Source organism: Penicillium longicatenatum (assembly GCF_028827895.1).
Source record: "Penicillium longicatenatum strain IBT 33135 chromosome Unknown contig_7_segment0_segment0, whole genome shotgun sequence".
Taxonomy (NCBI): Eukaryota; Fungi; Ascomycota; class Eurotiomycetes; order Eurotiales; family Aspergillaceae; genus Penicillium; species Penicillium longicatenatum.
In genome coordinates this window covers 750515-769329 of record NW_026643124.1, presented here as the reverse complement: position 1 = coordinate 769329, position 18815 = coordinate 750515, and the positions used below count along the sequence as shown (strand labels likewise).

The following is an 18815-nucleotide window of genomic DNA, read 5'->3' as shown; positions in this document are numbered from 1 at the left end:
GTGTACTGCAAAAATGAAGCCATGTAGTTCTACGAAGTTGAGATTGAAAATTGACTTATTGAAAAGCTTTTGTTCGATTATTTTCAGTTTCCCCGCATTGAGTTCCAAGATGAAATTTTGTCACTGGCTGTATCAGCAGTACGACATGTTCGGACCATCAAGTATATGATCAATCTATATAGAGATTCAACAGTCTATATTCATATCAAAGAGAAGCTAGGACATCAATACGAATTTGTGACACCGAAATTGTTTTTATCCAGAGGTCGTGATGTTTAGTTATATAGTTTGGGGATAACGTCATATCGATGTCACCCCAGCTATAATTCATATCAACCTCGCGATATCCGTCAGAATAGTTAGTTGTCACGCATATTCTGGGAACTGACCTGTTTAATCTTATTCACGTAAAATCCCCCATTCCCTGGATTTTATTCTACTGTCTTCAATATGCCTGTAAACGATTACGGTGTGTGGAAGGCAAATGCAGCGCACTACGTTATCGAACACCGCGAGGATAAGTCTGTAAATCCACATTTATTACTATACATCGATGATCGAGGCGACACATCCAAGCATTCATATTACCACTCTCGCCACAGATCGCATAAGCCCAGCCAAAGGAACAAGGAAATTCCCGGCCTCGTTCGAGCCAACATCAACATCAAGTCTGGAGACAAGAAGGAATCTCGACTCGCCTATTGGATAGACCACAACTTCAACGACCACCCTATCATCAACAGTCTCACATCCCTCCCATTAGGATTCCATCCTCTCGCCGACACAGAGCAGAATCCTATCGGCCTCAGAACAGACTACATCAGGAGCAACCTGTTTAGGATCAACACCGGTCGAATCCTAGCGCACGACGACCCAGATCCAGAAAACAATAGCGCTGATGCCATTGAACCTGAGATTGAAAAAGCCATCAACGAGCATGCCGATCTTTACCTCTTCGGCGCACGGTTCATCGATTTCAAGGGTATTCACAATTTGCACATGAACCAAGGCAATATTGAGGAATGGAAGCATGATGACGGTGTATTCCAGGATGGAGGACTATTGATTCATTACCCGAGCTCGGATCGGTGGCTGGCTTACTTCACCGGATTCGCATCGCAAGCTGTCCACACAGATAACTCTTCCGGACATGCCATAGCATCAGGGGTCTGGAGTGACTATCTAAGTCATATAGGAACGCACGTCAACTTAATGAACTCTGTGACAATCGATGAGGCGTCGGTGAATTCTATCGGTAGCCAACCCAGACGCAGATCAGTCACTCTTACGAATGTGACGAACCACAAGAAGCCCCTGTCTTCTTGGAAGATCGTGAATTCAACTGGGCAGTTCCAGACACTGCCGGCCGATGCATCTTTAGATCCTCTGGCAAGTCATTCGTTCGATATTCCGGATTGTCCTCTTTCGGATCATGGGGATACCATCACATTGATGAATGAAGAAGGACTAAAAGTTGATGGAGTAAGCTATCGTCCTCAACATGAAAGGATTGAAGGGCAATCGGTTGTCTTTGCCCACTAGGAACTTGGGATCATGAGGAATTTTGGTTTATTGCCTTGATTTTGAAAAAAGTAACGTTGTGTACTGCATATGCAAGCCAAGAAATAGTAAGGAAGTAATTCCATGAAATCTGCAGGTGTACTTTTGAGCTGTACCTTGACCCAGAAAAAAAGCTTATCCTTATCTCCCACCCGTGGGCTGCATCTTCCATGGCTCTTGGCCAGTTAACAAGGTTGATGAGTGAAATGAAAATGCAGGCCGAATCACATACTCAGGGTGCAACCTCAGTGCCACGGCTTAACAAGCTCAATTAGAGATTTCACCAGGCAGCAATGAATCCAATCTTTGAGTTTCACCCTAGCGCCTCGGTAGGCTGCAACGATTCGGGTACATCCCGAAAAGATCGCAGATCGCGACGATCTTAGCTATGGTCTGAGTCACTTGTGGGGGTTGTTTCATGTTCTTTGCTTTACACGATGAAGCTTTGAACGGCGGGGCACGTGAAACGATACTACTTTCATATCACGCTAAATGATGAAAAAGATGTAGAATATTCATGAAACGTGGCGTTGGAAGTGTATCTAATCTGTTTGTAGTGAGAAGCATACTGCCCTAGCTCATGTGAGAGGTATAAGAGAATTGAAATGTAGTCCGCATAATATTATGAGGCAATCATCAGGGTGAGACACCCATTATCCTGCATCAAGGTTACAGCCGAGGCAAACTATCGCCAACGCGAAATCCTAAAAGTCTACAGCACAACTCAGCAAGTCTAACGTTCAGCCTTACCAGGACCCTGAATCTAAACAAATTGGGCAGCTACACATGCGGGTGGACCTGTCTCGAGGCATCTCATTTCCGCATTTCAAGGCCTATTATGCAAACTATCGAAGTCTTGGTGCATAATGGACCCTGGAATCAAAGTTCAGGAGACGAAAAGGGGGCTGATGCGGGGGGAAGCAAACAAAGCGCTGTATTGCCCCAAGACAAGTCAGCGTGTATTCGGGTCATTTGGAGATTCTTGACGTCCACTTGGGCATAAAATCCATTTGATCCTGATCATTGTTCCAGTATGAAACTGCACGAGAAACTCCTGAAAAGCCCACTGTGTTTTTGTAGCGTCCGGAGTTCGGGTGCGGGTATGCTGAGAAGTTATTTTTACAGTAGACCTGTCTCCACTCGCTCCACAAATCCAATCCTGCTCCAACCAAAGTTGAAATTTGCAAATTCTGAACTCCGTCATTTAACTCAAGTGAGATTAGTACAGTAGCAGCTCACGAGAGCTCTATGCAAACAGCAACAGAATAGCGAACCGAACGGTGCGCTCGGCTATTTTTATGGAAGTTGCCAAGCCACCGCCTAAACACAAAAACCCTTGCGAGTCTTACCGGACTTGACCGGTGATTCGACCAAGGTCAAAGGGTCGTGTGACCCACATGAGAGAAAAAAAAGAGAAGAAAAAGCCAAGCATTGTCAATCTGAGCCGCAATCCTTTTGTGGTAGGTGAGCTCGTGCCTGGAATTTAAAGCGAACTATTGATCATAGGTTGCACTAGAGCTGCAGGAGTCACATTTGCCCCTGAACTTGTACAATGATAGGAAAATGAGCCTGTACTAGACTAATGGGCTTGGGGTCTGGCCGGAAGCTTCGGTCACAGAGTATGACTCTTCAGGGGTGTGCGTTGGCACTTGGAATCCATCGCATGGACCTACAGACTACTCTATGCTCTGGATCCTGCGTACGTTGTCCGAGGACAATAGTGACACGGAACTCTAATTCAAGCGTTGCACTCCAATGCCAAGCCCTTCTGATTCCCAAACAATCCCCATAAAAACTCTACCATCGCCACGTTATGGTCCGCAGGGGAAAAGTGAGACCTTGTGGAGAAGCAACGGGACGGAGACAGCACACTTCCGAGCCATAGAGGCCGGTGCAGCATTTTATGTAGAGCCAATGAGTCTTAGTGCATTGCTCTTAGGTAAAAAATCGATATTACCGATGGACCCTGATTCTCCTTTAGGAAAAACACCGCATGACCTAGAAGGCTTGGATGAAACCCTCGCTGGGTCTGACGCTCCACAAGCAATTCCCATTCTACTTGGTACGGGGCGGAGCATAGCGATTGGTCCCTTTCCCCATGTTCTATTAATTCCATTAAATCTATTTAGTCCGCCGGATCGCGCTGGATGATCCGAGATCTGATTTGAAATGCTTTTGCGACTCCGTTGTGAATAGGTTCCGTGTTCGCCATATTCTAATGCTTTAATGCTTCTGTAAAGATATTCCCGTCCTTTCCGACTGAGAGACCCCGATATCCACCCTAACTTCAACATGCTCGCGGGCCGGGCTTCCGATTGCCTCAGCTTTGTCTGTTGTGCACTTCCTGCCCGCGCTGTACAGGGTACTTTGAATTGGGACATCGCGCGGAAGTTCTGGTTTACATTCCTTTTCTTGACTGTCATCTGTGCCAAATTACTCCACATATACGCTCATTGGGACTCAGTACCACTCCAAAAGTTGATTTTGTGGGGTTCCACATTCTTCCTACAGGACTTCTTCTTTCTGCTTGCTGGATACGCATTGACGCAGAATTTCCAATGGAGGATCACGCGCATTCTGGCTGGATTGGTGGTAGTATGTACCAGGTAAGTGTGTCTATCGATAAAGAGATCGACGTACATGGCTAACCGGGTACTTCCGAAGCCTCATCATCTCCGTCATGGCGGCCGCAAACACATCCTTTTATATTCTTACTGGAGCGGAAATTCATTGGCGCCAAGCAGGCTCCTTTAACGCCGATCCCGCCGCTGTCAACACCCTGCTTACCGGCCTGACGGGTCTCGTGATTGTCGAAGCTTTGCTCTTGGTTGCGTCCATGTTCGCGTCGCCATATCCATATAATGGCATGGAAGCTATCGTGGATATCTGGAGCCGTGTTGCTGTGGCAGTGTGGAGACCTACGTCGCAGGCAGCAAAACCGGCAGTCGACGCTTTGTTGATTCGATACCAGCCGGTGGTAGAGCGCGTTTTAAGTCGCACCGCTCGCGGCAAACAATTCCTCGCCAATATGAAGATCTATGAGCCACTTGCATTGAGCGACTATGACGAAGAAGATAAAATCATGTCAAACTCGGCCCCGCTACTCGAAGAACCAGCACAGGATGCCCAGCCCACGAAGATGGAACAATGGGGCCATGCGAAGGTGATCAAGACCGGGATTAAGACCGCCCTTGTCATCGCGGCCACCCTCTTCGTGCTCATTTTGCGATGTTTCCGTCCAGCAAATGAATCATATGGCTTTCTTTCCCAGACTATATTCTTATCCCCATTCAGCGGCGTCGACTCGCAGACCAAATTGGCGGGTATCACCGAGGAGCATGAGTTGCATGGAAAATTGACTGCTTTGACTACGCCACCGGAGTTCGACTGGTTCCCAGAGGGCGATTGGCCCGGTTTCAGAGACTGGAAGCTTTCCTCTGAAGGTGCATTTGAACATAAGCATTACAATTCGACTGAAGATCCTATCCACATCTCCAATTTGGACGAGGATGTGCTCGAGCCTCTTCGCGCGGTCCTGAAAAGCAAAGACTTCAAGATCAAGCACGTTCTAGTCTTCAAGATGGAAAGCACTCGGTTTGACGTTTTCCCGCTGCGAAACGGTACATATATGCACGAACGGATTTTGGACTCATACAAGGACAGGGAGATTCCGGAGGATGTCCAGAAGCGCTTGAATAATCTTACTCACACTGCTGAGCGTCTCACTGGCGTAGAGTCCGGCTTCCACAAGAACGAAACGGTGAAACCGTACGGTGGTATCTATGCTACCAACTCATACACTGCCGGCACCTTCACGTTGAAGAGTATCGAAGGAACGACTTGCGGTCTTTCGCCACTAGTCATGGACTTTAACCACGAATACGAGCACCACATTTACCAACCCTGCATGCCGCATGTCCTTGACGTCCTCAGTGCCAGCACAAACGACAGCACCAGTGCTGACTTCACCAACTGGCCATGGCGACCACGATTCATGCAGTCGATTACCGATTCGTACGATCACCAAGACCGCCTCACGCCTGCTCTGGGTTTCAAGTCGGAGAATATTATTACTGTCGAGTCTATCGATAAAGAACACCTAAACGATACGTCATTCCACGGCGAAAAGTTCAATTTCTGGGGTTACCCTGATCATGACCTGGCGAGTTATTTCCGGGATGCTATTACCCACGCGGAAGAGAATCATGAGCGGCTTTTCCTTGAGCACTTGACTGGATTGACCCACCACCCGTGGGATACTCCCGGCAAGAAATATGAAGAGCTGATCAGCTCTTCCTGGGGCGGAAATAATGAAGATATCAACAAATATCTCAACACGATTGGTATCAACGATAAGTGGTTCGGTACCGTGCTCGATATTCTCGAGGAGACCGGCGTTGCCAACGAGACCCTCGTTATCATGACAGGTGACCAGTAAGTACTTTCTTCCAGTTTTTGCAAGCTCCGTTCTAACCTTGTTAGTGGTCTCTCTCTTCTCGAGGATAACAGCATCACTCCCTACGATAACCCGCACGTCGCCAACTTCCACGTTCCACTAGTCATTGTAAGTCCACCACCATCACCAGTTCAAGGTTTACTCTATACTAACAACCCCAGTCCCACCCTCACCTTCCCCCAATCCAAATCAACTCCTCAACAACCTCAATTCAAATCCTCCCCACAATCCTCGACCTCCTCCAACAATCCGAGTCCGTCTCCTCGAATAGTGACAAGGCCATCACATCTCTCTTGCCCCTCTACGAAGGCCAATCCCTAATCCGCCCTATCATCGCCTCAAACGATCAGACTCGAAACTGGCAATTCACCGTTATGAACACCGGCGGCTCGATGGTCGCCATGCGCTCGGCCTCAGAACCATACAGACTAATTGTTCCACTTGTTCCAGAGGTGGAGTGGCGATTCACCGAGATCGAGTCTGATCCGCATGAGAAGAAACCCATCAAATCGTTTGATCTGGAATCTCTCAAATCTGGTGTTGCGATGCGACATGGATCTGATGCTGTTCAGTGGGTTAACGAGGCTGCAAGGGCTGCGCAGTGGTGGGTTAGTGATAACTGGAGGCGGTACGAATATTCGCCGTGATTGGCCACTTGGCTCTGATACTTGCATTTGCATTTGCTTTTCGGACATATTCGCCGGTTTGGTTGCTTTTCTTGCTTTTTGTTTTTGTTCTGTTTTTTTTTTTTTTGTTTTTTCTTTTGTTTTGCTTTTTGCATTCTGCATTCCGCATTGTGTACATTTGGAGGGTCAAGATTCATGACTCCGCAGCATGGCGCAGGGTATATCCGGGGGTATTGCTCATAGCTTTGGGATTGCATTGGGTGGGATTTATTCAAGCTACATCATTATTAAAAATGCATTATTCCAGGTACAGGTACTTGTGTTGCTGTTACGTTTCTAATTCGTGTAAGCCATGAGCCGAGATCATGACACGAGTGTCAACGCCACCTAGCACTCATACCGCGAAGGGAATAAGCCAGGGTGGCTCAACTGAACGGTTTGACCGATCACATCACACAGCATAATAACCGTCATCAATAGGGAATCAACGGGGGCGAATGGCGTTGTTCTGCAGCCTGAAACCCTGTTTGCCAATTGCGAATGGGTAGTGCCCGTGCCCGATCGCAGATCATTGATCGGCTACCATGGTTCGAGCTCTGGCCCCTCTTCCCAACTTCACTTTCTTCAACCTTCGCCAATGCACACGATGGGGAATCCGGACCAGAAACCGTGGCTGTTTAATCTTCGGTCGTCCGAGACCTTTCTCGTGCTGACCGTGTCGATCGCGATTTTCACTGTAGGTTCTTTTTTGCCTCTTTTTGCTAGGGATTGCTCTGGTGGGTCGGGCGGTCGCTAACATGCTTTACCCTGACAGGATTCTTTTATTTATGGCGTGGTAGGTTGATTTCATTCCATTTGAGCTTTCAGACCTCCATTCCGGGGTTGAAATGCTCTTTGTATGTCGTGTAACTAATTTTGCAGATCGTTCCTATTATTCCGGTTGCGCTTGTTGAGCGAGTAGGTGCTCGTCCGCAAGATGGTAGCTCATCCCGTCTCTTCTATATAATCTGTCACGCTAATTGCTCAAAGCACAATACCTTGTTTCGATACTGTTAGCTGTATATGGTGGTACACTTCTCGCTGGATCGCGTAAGTCCAATCAATTCCATCCATCTGAATCCAAGCTAAAGGATATAGCGCTGTTCGGGTATTTCGCCGACAAATCTTCCTCGAGAAAACTTCCCTTTGTCCTCGGACTTATTGCCTTGGGAACATCCACAGCTCTTTTTGCCTTTGCCCGCACGTTCCCGATCCTGGTTATTGCGCGCGGTCTCCAGGGATTCTCGGCTGCAGCTGTCTGGGTCGTTGGTCTTGCTATCGTGTCTGATAATGTGCCCCCAGAGCGGATCGGCGCGGCGCTCGGGACCACGACCATTGGATTGACGTGGGGATTTCTCCTCGGACCCATGGTCAGTGGGTATATTCATGACACGTTTGGGTACTATGGATGTTTTGCGATCCCAGTGATATTGATTGTGGTGGATGTTGTGTTGCGGTTCGCGATGATTGAATTGCCAAGTATGATTCCTCCCAGATTTTCTTGTCTAGCCGGTTCTGACTTTTCCCCACAGAGGTCGATCATCGTAAACCTGAACCTCAACCTGAACCTGCTCAGCACTCTGACTCTGATTCCGATTGTCAAGACAATCTTTATGATACTTTCAATGCCAATGACATTCGACATCCGCGCCGATTATCTCGACGGGAGCGTGAGAGGGAAGATGCTCCTCTGTTGGGACCTTCCTCACAGTCTGTTGAGCACCCTGCGAAAGATAATGAGCAACATGCGACTATCCTAAGTCTTCTGCGAACTCCACGACTGCCACTTTCTCTGGTGGCGACAACGTCCATGGCAATCACACTCTCGGCCTTAGAGACTGTACGTATATGGCTCCATCTCTCCCTTTCGAAACTAACAATTTTTCAGTCATTGCCATTATTTACCATGGAAACCTTTGGCTGGACCCCCAAGGGAGCCGGCTTAATATTTCTTGCCTTAACCGTACCAAGTTTTGCCGGAGTGCAGATTGGCAAGCTAATCGACTCAATGGGAGTCCGCATCCTAGGTACCTTGTCTTTCGTGGGCTGCTGCGTCGCCTGGATCTTGATGCGACTCGTCACCGAATATTCACCCGGCCATATAGCCTTGTTGGTGGTGTTTTTGCTCGTCTTGGGTCTAACAATTGTCACCATCGAGATCATTGCGATGATGGAGGTATCGCAAGTAATTACGGATTACGAAGCTGAATTCCCAGGGGTGTTCGGAGAAAAGAGCCCTATTGCCCAGGCCTACGCACTGTTCAATATGTCCTTTGCGGCAGGCCAGCTTCTGGGCCCTATGATGGCTGGTCCGATTCGTGTCAACGGTGGTTGGGGGACTATGACCCTGGTTCTTGGGCTTCAAGCTGGCTTGACTGCCATTCCCTTTAGCCTTTTCAGCGGTCCACCGCGGAAGGCGTCGAGGACCGAGTCTGCCGGCCCTGTTTAGCCGCAACGGTCGAACTATGTGGGATGATATTAGTTAAACAAAAGCGACTTGCATGGGGTTTACGAAGCGTCATGTTCGTTAGTCGTCGCGCCGAATTGGCGCGTGCTGGGACAAATTGGCAAAATACATCCAGATGCATTGGAAGATCATGTTCAAAACGGGATGGATGCAGTGGCAAAATCTATAACAATATTTTCCTAGGCTTTTCTTGAAGACGCATGGTCAGATACGGCGTAGATACGCAGTTGCTAGACAAGCCTTGAGAAGTTCCGTCCGTTGTTAACGCAGGCATCGCGAGACATAACAGTTAGGCGTCAGGGCTGATATCATAATTTAATAAAATTGTACAGGGCATTAACCCAATAACGACCAACTCCTTCCGAGCCTCAAATAGTGCTATCTAGCGTATATTTACTCGTGCAAAACAAAACTCAACCGTGTGATGTGAGGATCTGGGTAGAATGATTGGAAGTACCCACTGGCGACCGATCACCACCCCACAAAAGTAGCTCAGTAGCGGCGTATAGTGGATTGTAAGCCCACGCCATGATAAGGTGGATCGCGTTTAGACTGCACGGTCCGAATAGCATCCGACCCAATCAACCGTTTCCCAACAAGATGACGAATATATTCCATAGTCCACTCCTGACACCGCTTATTACTAGTCTAAAAGATCACATCGCATTAACACTAAGCTTCTTCAACAGGGGATCTCGACTCACATCATTCACAGGCGCCAGAAAGTTCTCACTAATACCCGGAGTGGGTACTTCCGTAGCAGCGATCTCTATAACACCACGCGGCGTGCAGTCACTGCACTTCGGACCGGGCACCGGATCAACAATATTGGCAGGATCAACATCCCCGATAGGAAAAAGAGTGTATTTCTCCATCGAATCGGCCGGTGAGTAATTTCGCTTAAACTCAAGGATATAGCCCGCCATCGGGGCTCCGACAGCTTGGATCAGGGTTCCATGCTCGCGATCTCGCTCGGAAGGGACAAAAATGGCGAAGTGTGATCTTTGAGCTTCGCTATTGCGGGATGTGATCAGATAGATTGTTCTAGAGGCCATTGTGAAGTTGCTTTCCGGGATGATGAAGAGGAAGGGATAACTAGATGGTGAATACTGAACTGACGTCAGGCGGACAGGAACTGGGATCTTGAATGCGGGGTAACGCGAACCAATGCTGGAATGGCCTTGGCCTTAGGCTGCTAGGTGTAAGACTCTTCCTTCTTGGCCATGATTATCTGGAAACATTTTGTGCAAGGTTTCCTGATACGCAGTGAGAAGAGAGGCTGAAGAGAGATAAGGATCTTGGAGCTCTTATCGATCTGGGGATGCTGTCAACCCGATCTGGTTAGAGCGCATATTCCCCCGCTTTGGCCTCAGGTGTCAAGGTCCGTCAAGCTCTATTCTCTTTGGTGTATATGAAAGTTATGCACAAGGACGGGATAACCCTTGAATCTTATTTAATGGTCCATTTAAATGTGCTTCTTATTTACTCCGATTATTGATTTTGCCAGAACAAAGGTCCCAGCGGTCAGGATATGACCCTTCATAAAGAGGTCTTTGCGTCCCCAAATTCCAGCGCTCAAGCAATGTCCTTTCTCATGAAAACCGTCTTAGTGTCCCAGGACTTGCCACTTCTGTCCAAAATCGTGTAGAAATTCTGCACCGTTCGAATCACACGATAACCTCGTCGTGCATACCAATCCTGGCTCTGGATCTTCGAAACGTTAGCTGCTTCCAGAATCCAAGGACCAAATCTTACCTTTGGCAGAGACCCATAGGCTGCTTTAACAAACTCTTCACGCAGATTATCATCTCTTTGGATGGTATCAAGCATCAAGACCCGAGCATTGAACGGCTCTCTAACGACCATCTTCTCCGCCTCGTCCATCGCGGCCCGCCCAATACCCTGGCCCTGCACAGAGTGACTAACGTAGAAAGTCTTAATCCAGAATACCCCGATGGAAGGAATATTCAGATTCACGTGCTTTGTCTCTGCGTTCAAGCGATCAATTGAGATATGTCCAACGGGAATGAAGGCTTGCTGGGATGCCCACCGGGGAGCGCCATTGATTGATCGAGCCGTGTCTCGCAGTCTCTCGCTCGCCTGTAAAGCATTTATTAACGCTATGTCCTAGAAATCTGGAATATAATGAACTTACCTTGAAGCGAAGATGACACTCCATTTCCTCGGTCATGTGCGAGTCATCAGAGAGAAGCACCTTGTTTATGGTTAGCAATCGCGTCCGCAGATCAAAATCTCGGTATAGCATCAGATAGAGCTTCGCATTCTTCCTTAACTCACTATCCAGTAGATACACTTGTCACCCTTTGCTTGGGCTTCCCTCCATTCCTTCTCGACCTTTTCATTATGCCAACCGCAATCTTCTCGCTGCTTCAAGAGGACTGCCCGGTGAGCGGCGGATTCATAATCCCAAGGGATCAAGATGACTCTGCATTTGTATCTCATCCTTTAAATTAGATGTCGTTGCAGTTGTAGATGATAATAATAAATTTGCAAGGGAGGAATGGAGGAGGTGCTGGGTTGACGCTGGTACTTTGACAGAATTTCAACCCCTCGTGTTCAAAGCAAACGTCCCTAAGGCTGGCATGGTAAAAAACCATATAAAAAGCTCACGCTCATCTCATTCAATATTTAAATTCCAAAACGCAAGTCCTTGTACTGACCATCAGCTCAAACCCTTGGCAAACACTAATGCCATTGTTGCCATGCACGAGTGGTGAACATTTTTGGCTCTAATATCTCATTTTCCCCATAGACCATACATACTATTCACAATGGTCCCAGTGGTCGCTGCATGGTACGTTTTAACAATGGCAAGCATTCCATAGATCTACCTGACAGAGCTCTTGACGCAAATCTCCAGATGTGGAGAAAGCGGGGAACTTTTCATGGAATCACGGCAAACCTTTCGGCACATTGGTCAATCCACGGCCACTGGCCCCTCTCTAATGACCCGAAACATTCTTCCCCTTGAACAATGAGACATCGGCTGGATTCTGGTTTGATTTGAATGGCTGCCGACGCCGACCAAGTTCGGGTTGAAGGACCCCGAACTACCCCACATCGGCTTTTCCGATCTTAGGGTCTAAAGTTCGTCCAAAGTCAACTTTTTTCTCATTGCTTCCTTTGTATTTTTGTTGATTCAATAGCCATCATGTTGAAATTTGGTCGCTGTGGAATCCACGGTTTCGATGAGGTGCTAGGAATTGACAGCGATGAGATCCGCTTCTTTTGGACACTGGAAACAGATGATCGCCACGCCATCCAAACTGCCTACCGCGTGGTGCTGAGCTCGGACCCTGCAGCTCTTGAAGATGAATCTCTGAATTTGTCTCAACTTGCATGGGACTCAGGGCGCGTGGAAAGCGCCGAGCAGAGGAACATCATTTGCAAGCCAGAAAATAGCTTCAATTCGACTTGCAGCTACTACTGGCGGGTGACTATGTGGACCCAGAGCAACGATGCTCACCACAGTCCCGTCCATCACTTTTTCACGGGCTATCCACGTTCTCGACTTTTGCCTCCTTACAGCATGAACCAGACATACATGCCGCATACAAGTCTCATCTTCCGAACATGGTTTGAGGATGAGGCAAATCGGTGGAAGGCTGTTTGGATTGGTGATGGAGGTGATAAGCCTATTTACCTCCGGAAGCCATTCCAGCTACCACGAGCACCTACGCGTGCGATTTTGTTCGCCTCCGGTTTGGGCCATTTCAACATGACCATGAACGGTCAGCCGACTTCGAATCATCGTTTGGATCCTGGGTGGACCAATTACCACCGACGTGTTCAATTCACCTCTTATGATGTCACTGACCGTATCCAGGCAGGAGAAAACGTTCTTGGGGCTCATGTTGGTAACGGATTCTATGCTGGTGATAAAGGAGGTGATGATCGATTCTTTTGGCCAATGTACGAGGACAACACATATGTGAGATATGGAAACGAGCTCTGCTTCTTCTGTGAACTTCATCTTTTCTTCGAAGATGGCACACATGAGACTCTGATCTCTGATCCTACATGGTCTGTGCGAAAGAGTGCTACTACCTTGGCCAATATCTATGCTTCGGAGAATCATGACCGACGACTTTACCCGAACGGCTGGGACTCTCCTGGTTTTGATGGCGGTGATTGGAGTCCGGCTAAACCTCTTACCGGGCCTCGAGGCCACATATTCTACCAAACACAACCTCCTGTTGTACTGCATGAGACTTTCGAGCCAGTCAAGACATACAGCCCTCGGCCAGGAACTATTTGCTATGACCTGGGGCAAAATGCTTCAACCATGGTCCAAGTCATTGTCGAAGGCTCCGCTGGGTCTGAAATTATTGTTCGGTACTCCGAAACCGTGAATGACGAAGGTACTGTCCTAATGCCAGACCCTCTTTTCAAAGAGTTCGAAACCGGTGTTTTCTCCAAAATATACCTAGCGGGCACAGGTGAACCGGAGATGTGGGAGCCAGACTTCAGCTTTACAAGCGCTCGGTACATTCAAATTGAAGGTGTATCTCTCACCCCAGGTGAGGGTCTCCCTGTCATCCATTCTGTTGTCGGTCGTCATATCTCTTCCGCCGCCAGGAAGCTTGGCACTATGAAGACAGATAAAGAGGATGTCAATGCTCTCCTCAATGCTCTCCACTGGAGTTTCAGCAGCAATCTCTTCAGCTACCATACCGACTGTCCGCAGATCGAGAAGTTCGGTTGGCTGGAGGTGACACATTTGCTCGCGCCAGCCACACAGTACACCCGTGATATGGAATCACTTTACACCAAGATTCTCGATGATATTCTTGATGCGCAAGAGCCAAATGGCCTTGTTCCCACCATGGCTCCTGAGATTCGGTACATGTGTGGCCCTCTCCACGATACCATCACCTGGGGCTGTGCTGTGTGTCTTCTTCCAGACATTCTACGACGATACTACGGATCCACACATGTCATCGCCAAGGTATACCCAGCTGCCGTACAATACATGGAGTATATGCGCACGAAAGAGCGGAAGGGTGGACTTATCGAGCATGGCCTTGGGGACTGGGGCCGCGATATTGCCTTTGGAAACCATCAAGCCAACATCGAGACCGCCATCTACTTCCAATGTCTGCAATGCGTTGAAATGATGGCTCGCGAGCTTGGAAAGCTTGACGAGGAAGAAAAGTTCAAGCAGTGGGCCCAACGCATCTATGATGTTTACAACCAACACCTGCTTGTTACCGATGATCTATCACGTCCTTATGCATATTACACCTCCCTAGACAACTTTCCTCAACGAGATCGTACAGCCATCGCCCAGGCAATGGCTCTTCAGATCGGCTTGGTTCCGGAAGAACATAAAAAGGATGTGATGGCCGCATTCCTGGATGATGTCTCAGACGGCAAAATCCGCGCTGGTGAAATCGGACTTCGATATCTCTTCAACACGCTATCCGATGCTAAACGACCGGACCTGGTACTACAAATGGCTCGACAAGAGGAGCATCCCTCGTACATGCGCTTCCTCCGCCGAGGCGAGACCACACTCCTGGAATTCTGGCAAGATGAGTGCCGGAGTAAATGTCATGATATGCTGGGCACGATTTACGAGTGGTTCTATACATCCGTGCTTGGTTTGAAGGTGATTGAGGATGGATACCGGTCATTCGAGATTGATCCGCCCTACGGCGCTGAGTTCGGACATGTGAATGGAACGGTTGATTGCCCGTACGGGTTGATCGACATTGATTTCCGGCAGGAGAAAGATAGCGTGGTTTTGAATGTTGTCGTTCCTTTTGGAACGACCGCTCGGGTGAGGCTTCCTGGTGCTATGAAGTCTTACAATGTGGAGCGGGCTGGGTCGTCCATTGAAGCAGATGGAGAGACTCATTTCACTGTTGGACATGGGTCATACATTGTGAAGATTCAGTTGTAAAAGGAAGACTGGGCATCATCACGATTTACATTGGAAGGGTTTAGGCCGATTGTTTAGATAGAATCATATTATTTATTTAAGTAACTTCTAAATCAAAATATACAAGCTTCAAATAAACATTAAGAAAATTAACAAAGTAAACATTTCGCGGAGCCGTTATCATGCCTTATCGCCATCCATAGATTCCCCCTCAGACCAGTGTTTAAACTGTCTGCATGGTAGAGATGCCTCAAACATAGCATCAATCTCCAGTGCCGAGCGGCCTTTCATCTCCGGCACAATAAGCCACGTCACAGCGCAAGCAATAGAGCACAGCCCAGCATATACGAACCCAGTCTTGCCCTTCAGATCACCTTCATCAGTGTTGTATATATAGGGAAGAACGAGGTTGAAGACGACGTTAGACAACATGTAGCACAAGACACCGATTCCTTGTGTCATTGCACGAAGACGCAGTGAAGAGGCCTCGCCGGAGACTGCATATGATGCTGGCCAAGCACCCACTCCGCAGACAATGACTACGGCCATCATGCATGCAGCAGTGTACCTAGGAATAAAATGGTTAGTGATTATTTTTCCTTTGGTCGAAGAAATGACTTACCAAACGACAATGTTTCCAGACCAGCAGCCTGCGATTCCCATACTCAGCCAAATGATGGTGGAGACTGCCAAAGTACCAAGCATCAAGAGACGACGTCCAAAGCGGCTCATCAACCAAACGCCAACACCATTGGCCAGAAGACCCAGAACAATGCCGACAATAAGAACGATAAGGCTGAGACTGGACGACATACCCACAACCTGCATGAAGTAACTGGCACTCGCCAAGAGAGGAACGCCAAACAAGCTAGGCACTGTAAATGAAAACGCAACAATCATCGTCCGTCGTAGGTTGATACCCTTGAAGCAGTCGAGGTAGGATAGCTCAGCCGAAAGCTGCTCCTCATGAATGATTGACAGGCGCATCTGTTCCAACAACGGCTCCACGTCGATGCGATCCGTATGCAACGACCTCATCGAGGCCAAAGCCTTCTCATATTGCTCCTTCCTTAGCAAATAAGAGGGACTCTCGGGAATGAATATAGCCAGCACAAATGGCAAGAGAGTAGTAATCCACTGCGTCCCAAAAGGAATGAGAAAAGCAGAAGAAGATTTCATGTGCTCGCAACCAAAGATTACCGCTGCCCCAATGAGCTCACCAAGCAGCATGAAAGTCGGACTCAGAGCCATAGCCGAGCCACGAAGGGTAACAGGGACCGTCTCAGACAAATAGGTCTGAGCACCAGCCATTGCACCACCAACACCAACACCCTGGATAGCCCTGCCAACAAGGAATGTACCCCGTCTAGACGCCATCTCAGCAGGAAGGTTCGAGCAGAAGGCGATAGCGATACCGATAGCGCAGATAACGCAGCTAACAGCTAGTGACCAACGTCTTCCTACTCGATCTTGGAACCAGCCTGCGGCTGCAGCTCCAACCATTGAGCCGATGGGGGCTATGGCGCTCCAGACTGATAGCCATGCTGAGGGGATGATGTAGGATCCGTCATAAAGTGCGCCGAACTCGAGTTTGAAGTATGGGACAGCGGTGATTGTACCGAGGATAACGGTGTCGTAGCCTGTTAGGAGGAAGGCGAGGGCAAGTCCTAGAGCGTAGGCGGAAATTTTGGGATATTTGCGGATTTCAGAGAAAAGGGTTGTTGAAACTTGGTCTTGGATGGAGATTGTTGAAGTCATGGCATCTTGCTTCGTTGTTTCAGAGGCATAAGTATCTGTTCGTGTAGGTGGGGAGGACATGGTAAGATTAGTCAAATAGTTGACTTGTTTTCTCCAGGTTTGGTCGAGATCGTAGTATATGTACCTATTCCTTATCAAGATATAAATGCTACGCTATGTTGGGGTAAAAGACGCGTGGATGATTCCCCAATCAGGGCTTTGACTGGGAAATTCCTCGCCACTAGTCGCGCCAGATTCGTCTGGAAAGATTGCCAACCCTTCGCTAAGAACGCGGAGAGATATTGATGTTCTATAGACTGGATGCCGATGCAGCCAATCAGAGTGCAGCCCTTGCCGACATAACCAATCACAACGCGGTATGGGCGAACCTTCCTTCGACTATAATCTTCCAAGGGGTCCACCTCTCAACGCTGGGTCATGCGGTCTTTCGTGCTGCACAGTTCCTCGTGCACAGTTTTCATAAATTGGCGACGTTATATAAACTGCACGGTCGCTGGATTTGCCGAGGTCGAAAATTGGGCCTGTTCAGAATATTTGGAACCGATTTAGAATAAATAGTGGCGGACCCGGCTGACCATCTTTCGACTGCTTTGAGTTGTCTTCTCTCAATAAAAATTCTATACCTATAATCATCACGATGGATATCGCCCGTATCATCAAGCCCTGGAAGCGTCAACCGCACAGGGCATTCGTGTTCACAAATGCTACAATCATCGACCCGGTCGAGGGTGCCCTGATTCCCAATGCAACCGTCCGAGTCGCCGACGGTAAGATCACTTCAATCAGCACAAGCGAGACGGCCACAGAAGACATCCCCGAGGAGAACATTATTGACCTGAGCGGAAAATATCTCTGTCCCGGTCTGATTGATTGCCATGTCCACATCGCCGTAGTGCCCGGCGAGGCAGATCTCCGCGCCTACAAAGACATGACCGAGCGAATCAGTCTTTTGCGCCAGCCACATGTCCTGAAGACCATGATTGAGCGTGGATTCACCTCCATCCGTGATTGCGGTGGTGCCAGCCTGGCCGTGAAGGAGGCCGTTGAGGACGGAGTTATTCCTGGTCCTCGTCTTTTCATTGCCGGATTTGCGCTTTCGCAGACCGGTGGACACGGAGATATGCGGGGGCCGCATTCAGAGGAGTTGTGCTGTGGTGGTACTATTTCTGGCATTAGTCGCATCGTTGATGGGCCGGCTGAGTGCTATAAGTATGCGCGTGAGGAGCTTCGGCAGGGAGCTGATTTTATCAAGATTATGGGAGGTGGTGGTGTGGTTAGTAACCTGATCCTCGAATGCGTTTGCAAGTCTAATCGTTTTATCTATACAGGCAAGCCCTACGGATCGCATTGACCATGTCCAGTTCTCTGATGAGGAGATCAAGGCTATCGTTACTGTTGCCAATAATGCTGGGACCTACGTGACAAGTCACAGCTACACACCACAGGCGATCCAACAGGCGATCAACCTGGGTGTCCGTGGAATTGAACACGGTAACCTGATTGACCTGGAGACGGCTAAATTGATGGCAGAGAAGGGCACCTTCTTGACACCCACTCTCATTGCCCACGTCATGTCCAAGCAGATGAACTTCCTCCCGGCCGAAAGTGCCGCAAAGAACGACGAGGTTCTGGAGAAGGGATTGCGCGCGATGAAAATGGCCTTTGACGTTGGAGTCACTGTCTGCTTTGGCACTGATCTTCTGGGTCCGATGCACTTTGCTCAGAGCAAGGAATTCTCCGTTCGCAGCAAGGTTCTTACTCCTATCCAGATCCTGCGCAGTGCTACAATCAACGCTGCCCGTCTGGTCATGCAGGAGGACCGGTTGGGTCAGATTAAGGAGGGATTTACCGCTGATATGTTGATCCTTAACGCCAATCCCTTGGAGGATATTACTGTCCTCGATCGGGCTGAAGAAAGCATCATGGGTGTTATCAAGGATGGACGGATTCTCGAATCCCGCTGGGAGAAGTTGACCGCCGAAGCGTGAGATTAGTGAGGTTGAA

The 18815-nt window shown here is 48.5% G+C and overlaps 8 protein-coding genes across 8 annotated transcripts; 5 read left to right on the top strand and 3 right to left on the bottom strand.

Annotated features, from left to right (window-relative positions):
* Positions 1 to 450: 450 nt before the first annotated feature.
* On the top strand, positions 451 to 1542 carry N7484_010564 (uncharacterized protein; the record flags this gene model as incomplete). Its single annotated transcript, XM_057120951.1, has 1 exon — positions 451 to 1542. The coding sequence occupies one exon, from the start codon at positions 451 to 453 to the stop codon at positions 1540 to 1542; it is 1092 nt and encodes a 363-aa protein (XP_056966705.1).
* Positions 1543 to 3852: 2310 nt separating this feature from the next.
* N7484_010563 (uncharacterized protein) lies at positions 3853 to 6663 on the top strand (the record flags this gene model as incomplete). Its single annotated transcript, XM_057120950.1, has 4 exons — positions 3853 to 4166; positions 4225 to 5994; positions 6043 to 6124; positions 6178 to 6663. The coding sequence occupies 4 exons, from the start codon at positions 3853 to 3855 to the stop codon at positions 6661 to 6663; spliced, it is 2652 nt and encodes an 883-aa protein (XP_056966704.1).
* A 625-nt stretch (positions 6664 to 7288) lies between these two features.
* N7484_010562 (uncharacterized protein) lies at positions 7289 to 9130 on the top strand (the record flags this gene model as incomplete). The annotated part of the gene is made up of 4 exons (XM_057120949.1): positions 7289 to 7378; positions 7564 to 7621; positions 7672 to 8160; positions 8214 to 9130. The coding sequence occupies 4 exons, from the start codon at positions 7289 to 7291 to the stop codon at positions 9128 to 9130; spliced, it is 1554 nt and encodes a 517-aa protein (XP_056966703.1).
* Positions 9131 to 9804: 674 nt separating this feature from the next.
* On the bottom strand, positions 9805 to 10203 carry N7484_010561 (uncharacterized protein; the record flags this gene model as incomplete). Its single annotated transcript, XM_057120948.1, has 1 exon — positions 9805 to 10203. One exon carries the CDS (start codon positions 10201 to 10203, stop codon positions 9805 to 9807), a length of 399 nt encoding a protein of 132 aa, XP_056966702.1.
* A 520-nt stretch (positions 10204 to 10723) lies between these two features.
* Positions 10724 to 11611, bottom strand: N7484_010560 (GNAT family N-acetyltransferase; the record flags this gene model as incomplete). Its single annotated transcript, XM_057120947.1, has 4 exons — positions 10724 to 10858; positions 10904 to 11248; positions 11304 to 11363; positions 11447 to 11611. 4 exons carry the CDS (start codon positions 11609 to 11611, stop codon positions 10724 to 10726), a joined length of 705 nt encoding a protein of 234 aa, XP_056966701.1.
* Positions 11612 to 12320: 709 nt separating this feature from the next.
* Positions 12321 to 15074, top strand: N7484_010559 (uncharacterized protein; the record flags this gene model as incomplete). Its single annotated transcript, XM_057120946.1, has 1 exon — positions 12321 to 15074. One exon carries the CDS (start codon positions 12321 to 12323, stop codon positions 15072 to 15074), a length of 2754 nt encoding a protein of 917 aa, XP_056966700.1.
* A 159-nt stretch (positions 15075 to 15233) lies between these two features.
* On the bottom strand, positions 15234 to 16871 carry N7484_010558 (uncharacterized protein; the record flags this gene model as incomplete). Its single annotated transcript, XM_057120945.1, has 2 exons — positions 15234 to 15621; positions 15676 to 16871. The coding sequence occupies 2 exons, from the start codon at positions 16869 to 16871 to the stop codon at positions 15234 to 15236; spliced, it is 1584 nt and encodes a 527-aa protein (XP_056966699.1).
* A 577-nt stretch (positions 16872 to 17448) lies between these two features.
* On the top strand, positions 17449 to 18799 carry N7484_010557 (metal-dependent hydrolase family protein; the record flags this gene model as incomplete). The annotated part of the gene is made up of 2 exons (XM_057120944.1): positions 17449 to 18084; positions 18140 to 18799. 2 exons carry the CDS (start codon positions 17449 to 17451, stop codon positions 18797 to 18799), a joined length of 1296 nt encoding a protein of 431 aa, XP_056966698.1.
* Between the last annotated feature and the right edge of the window lie 16 nt (positions 18800 to 18815).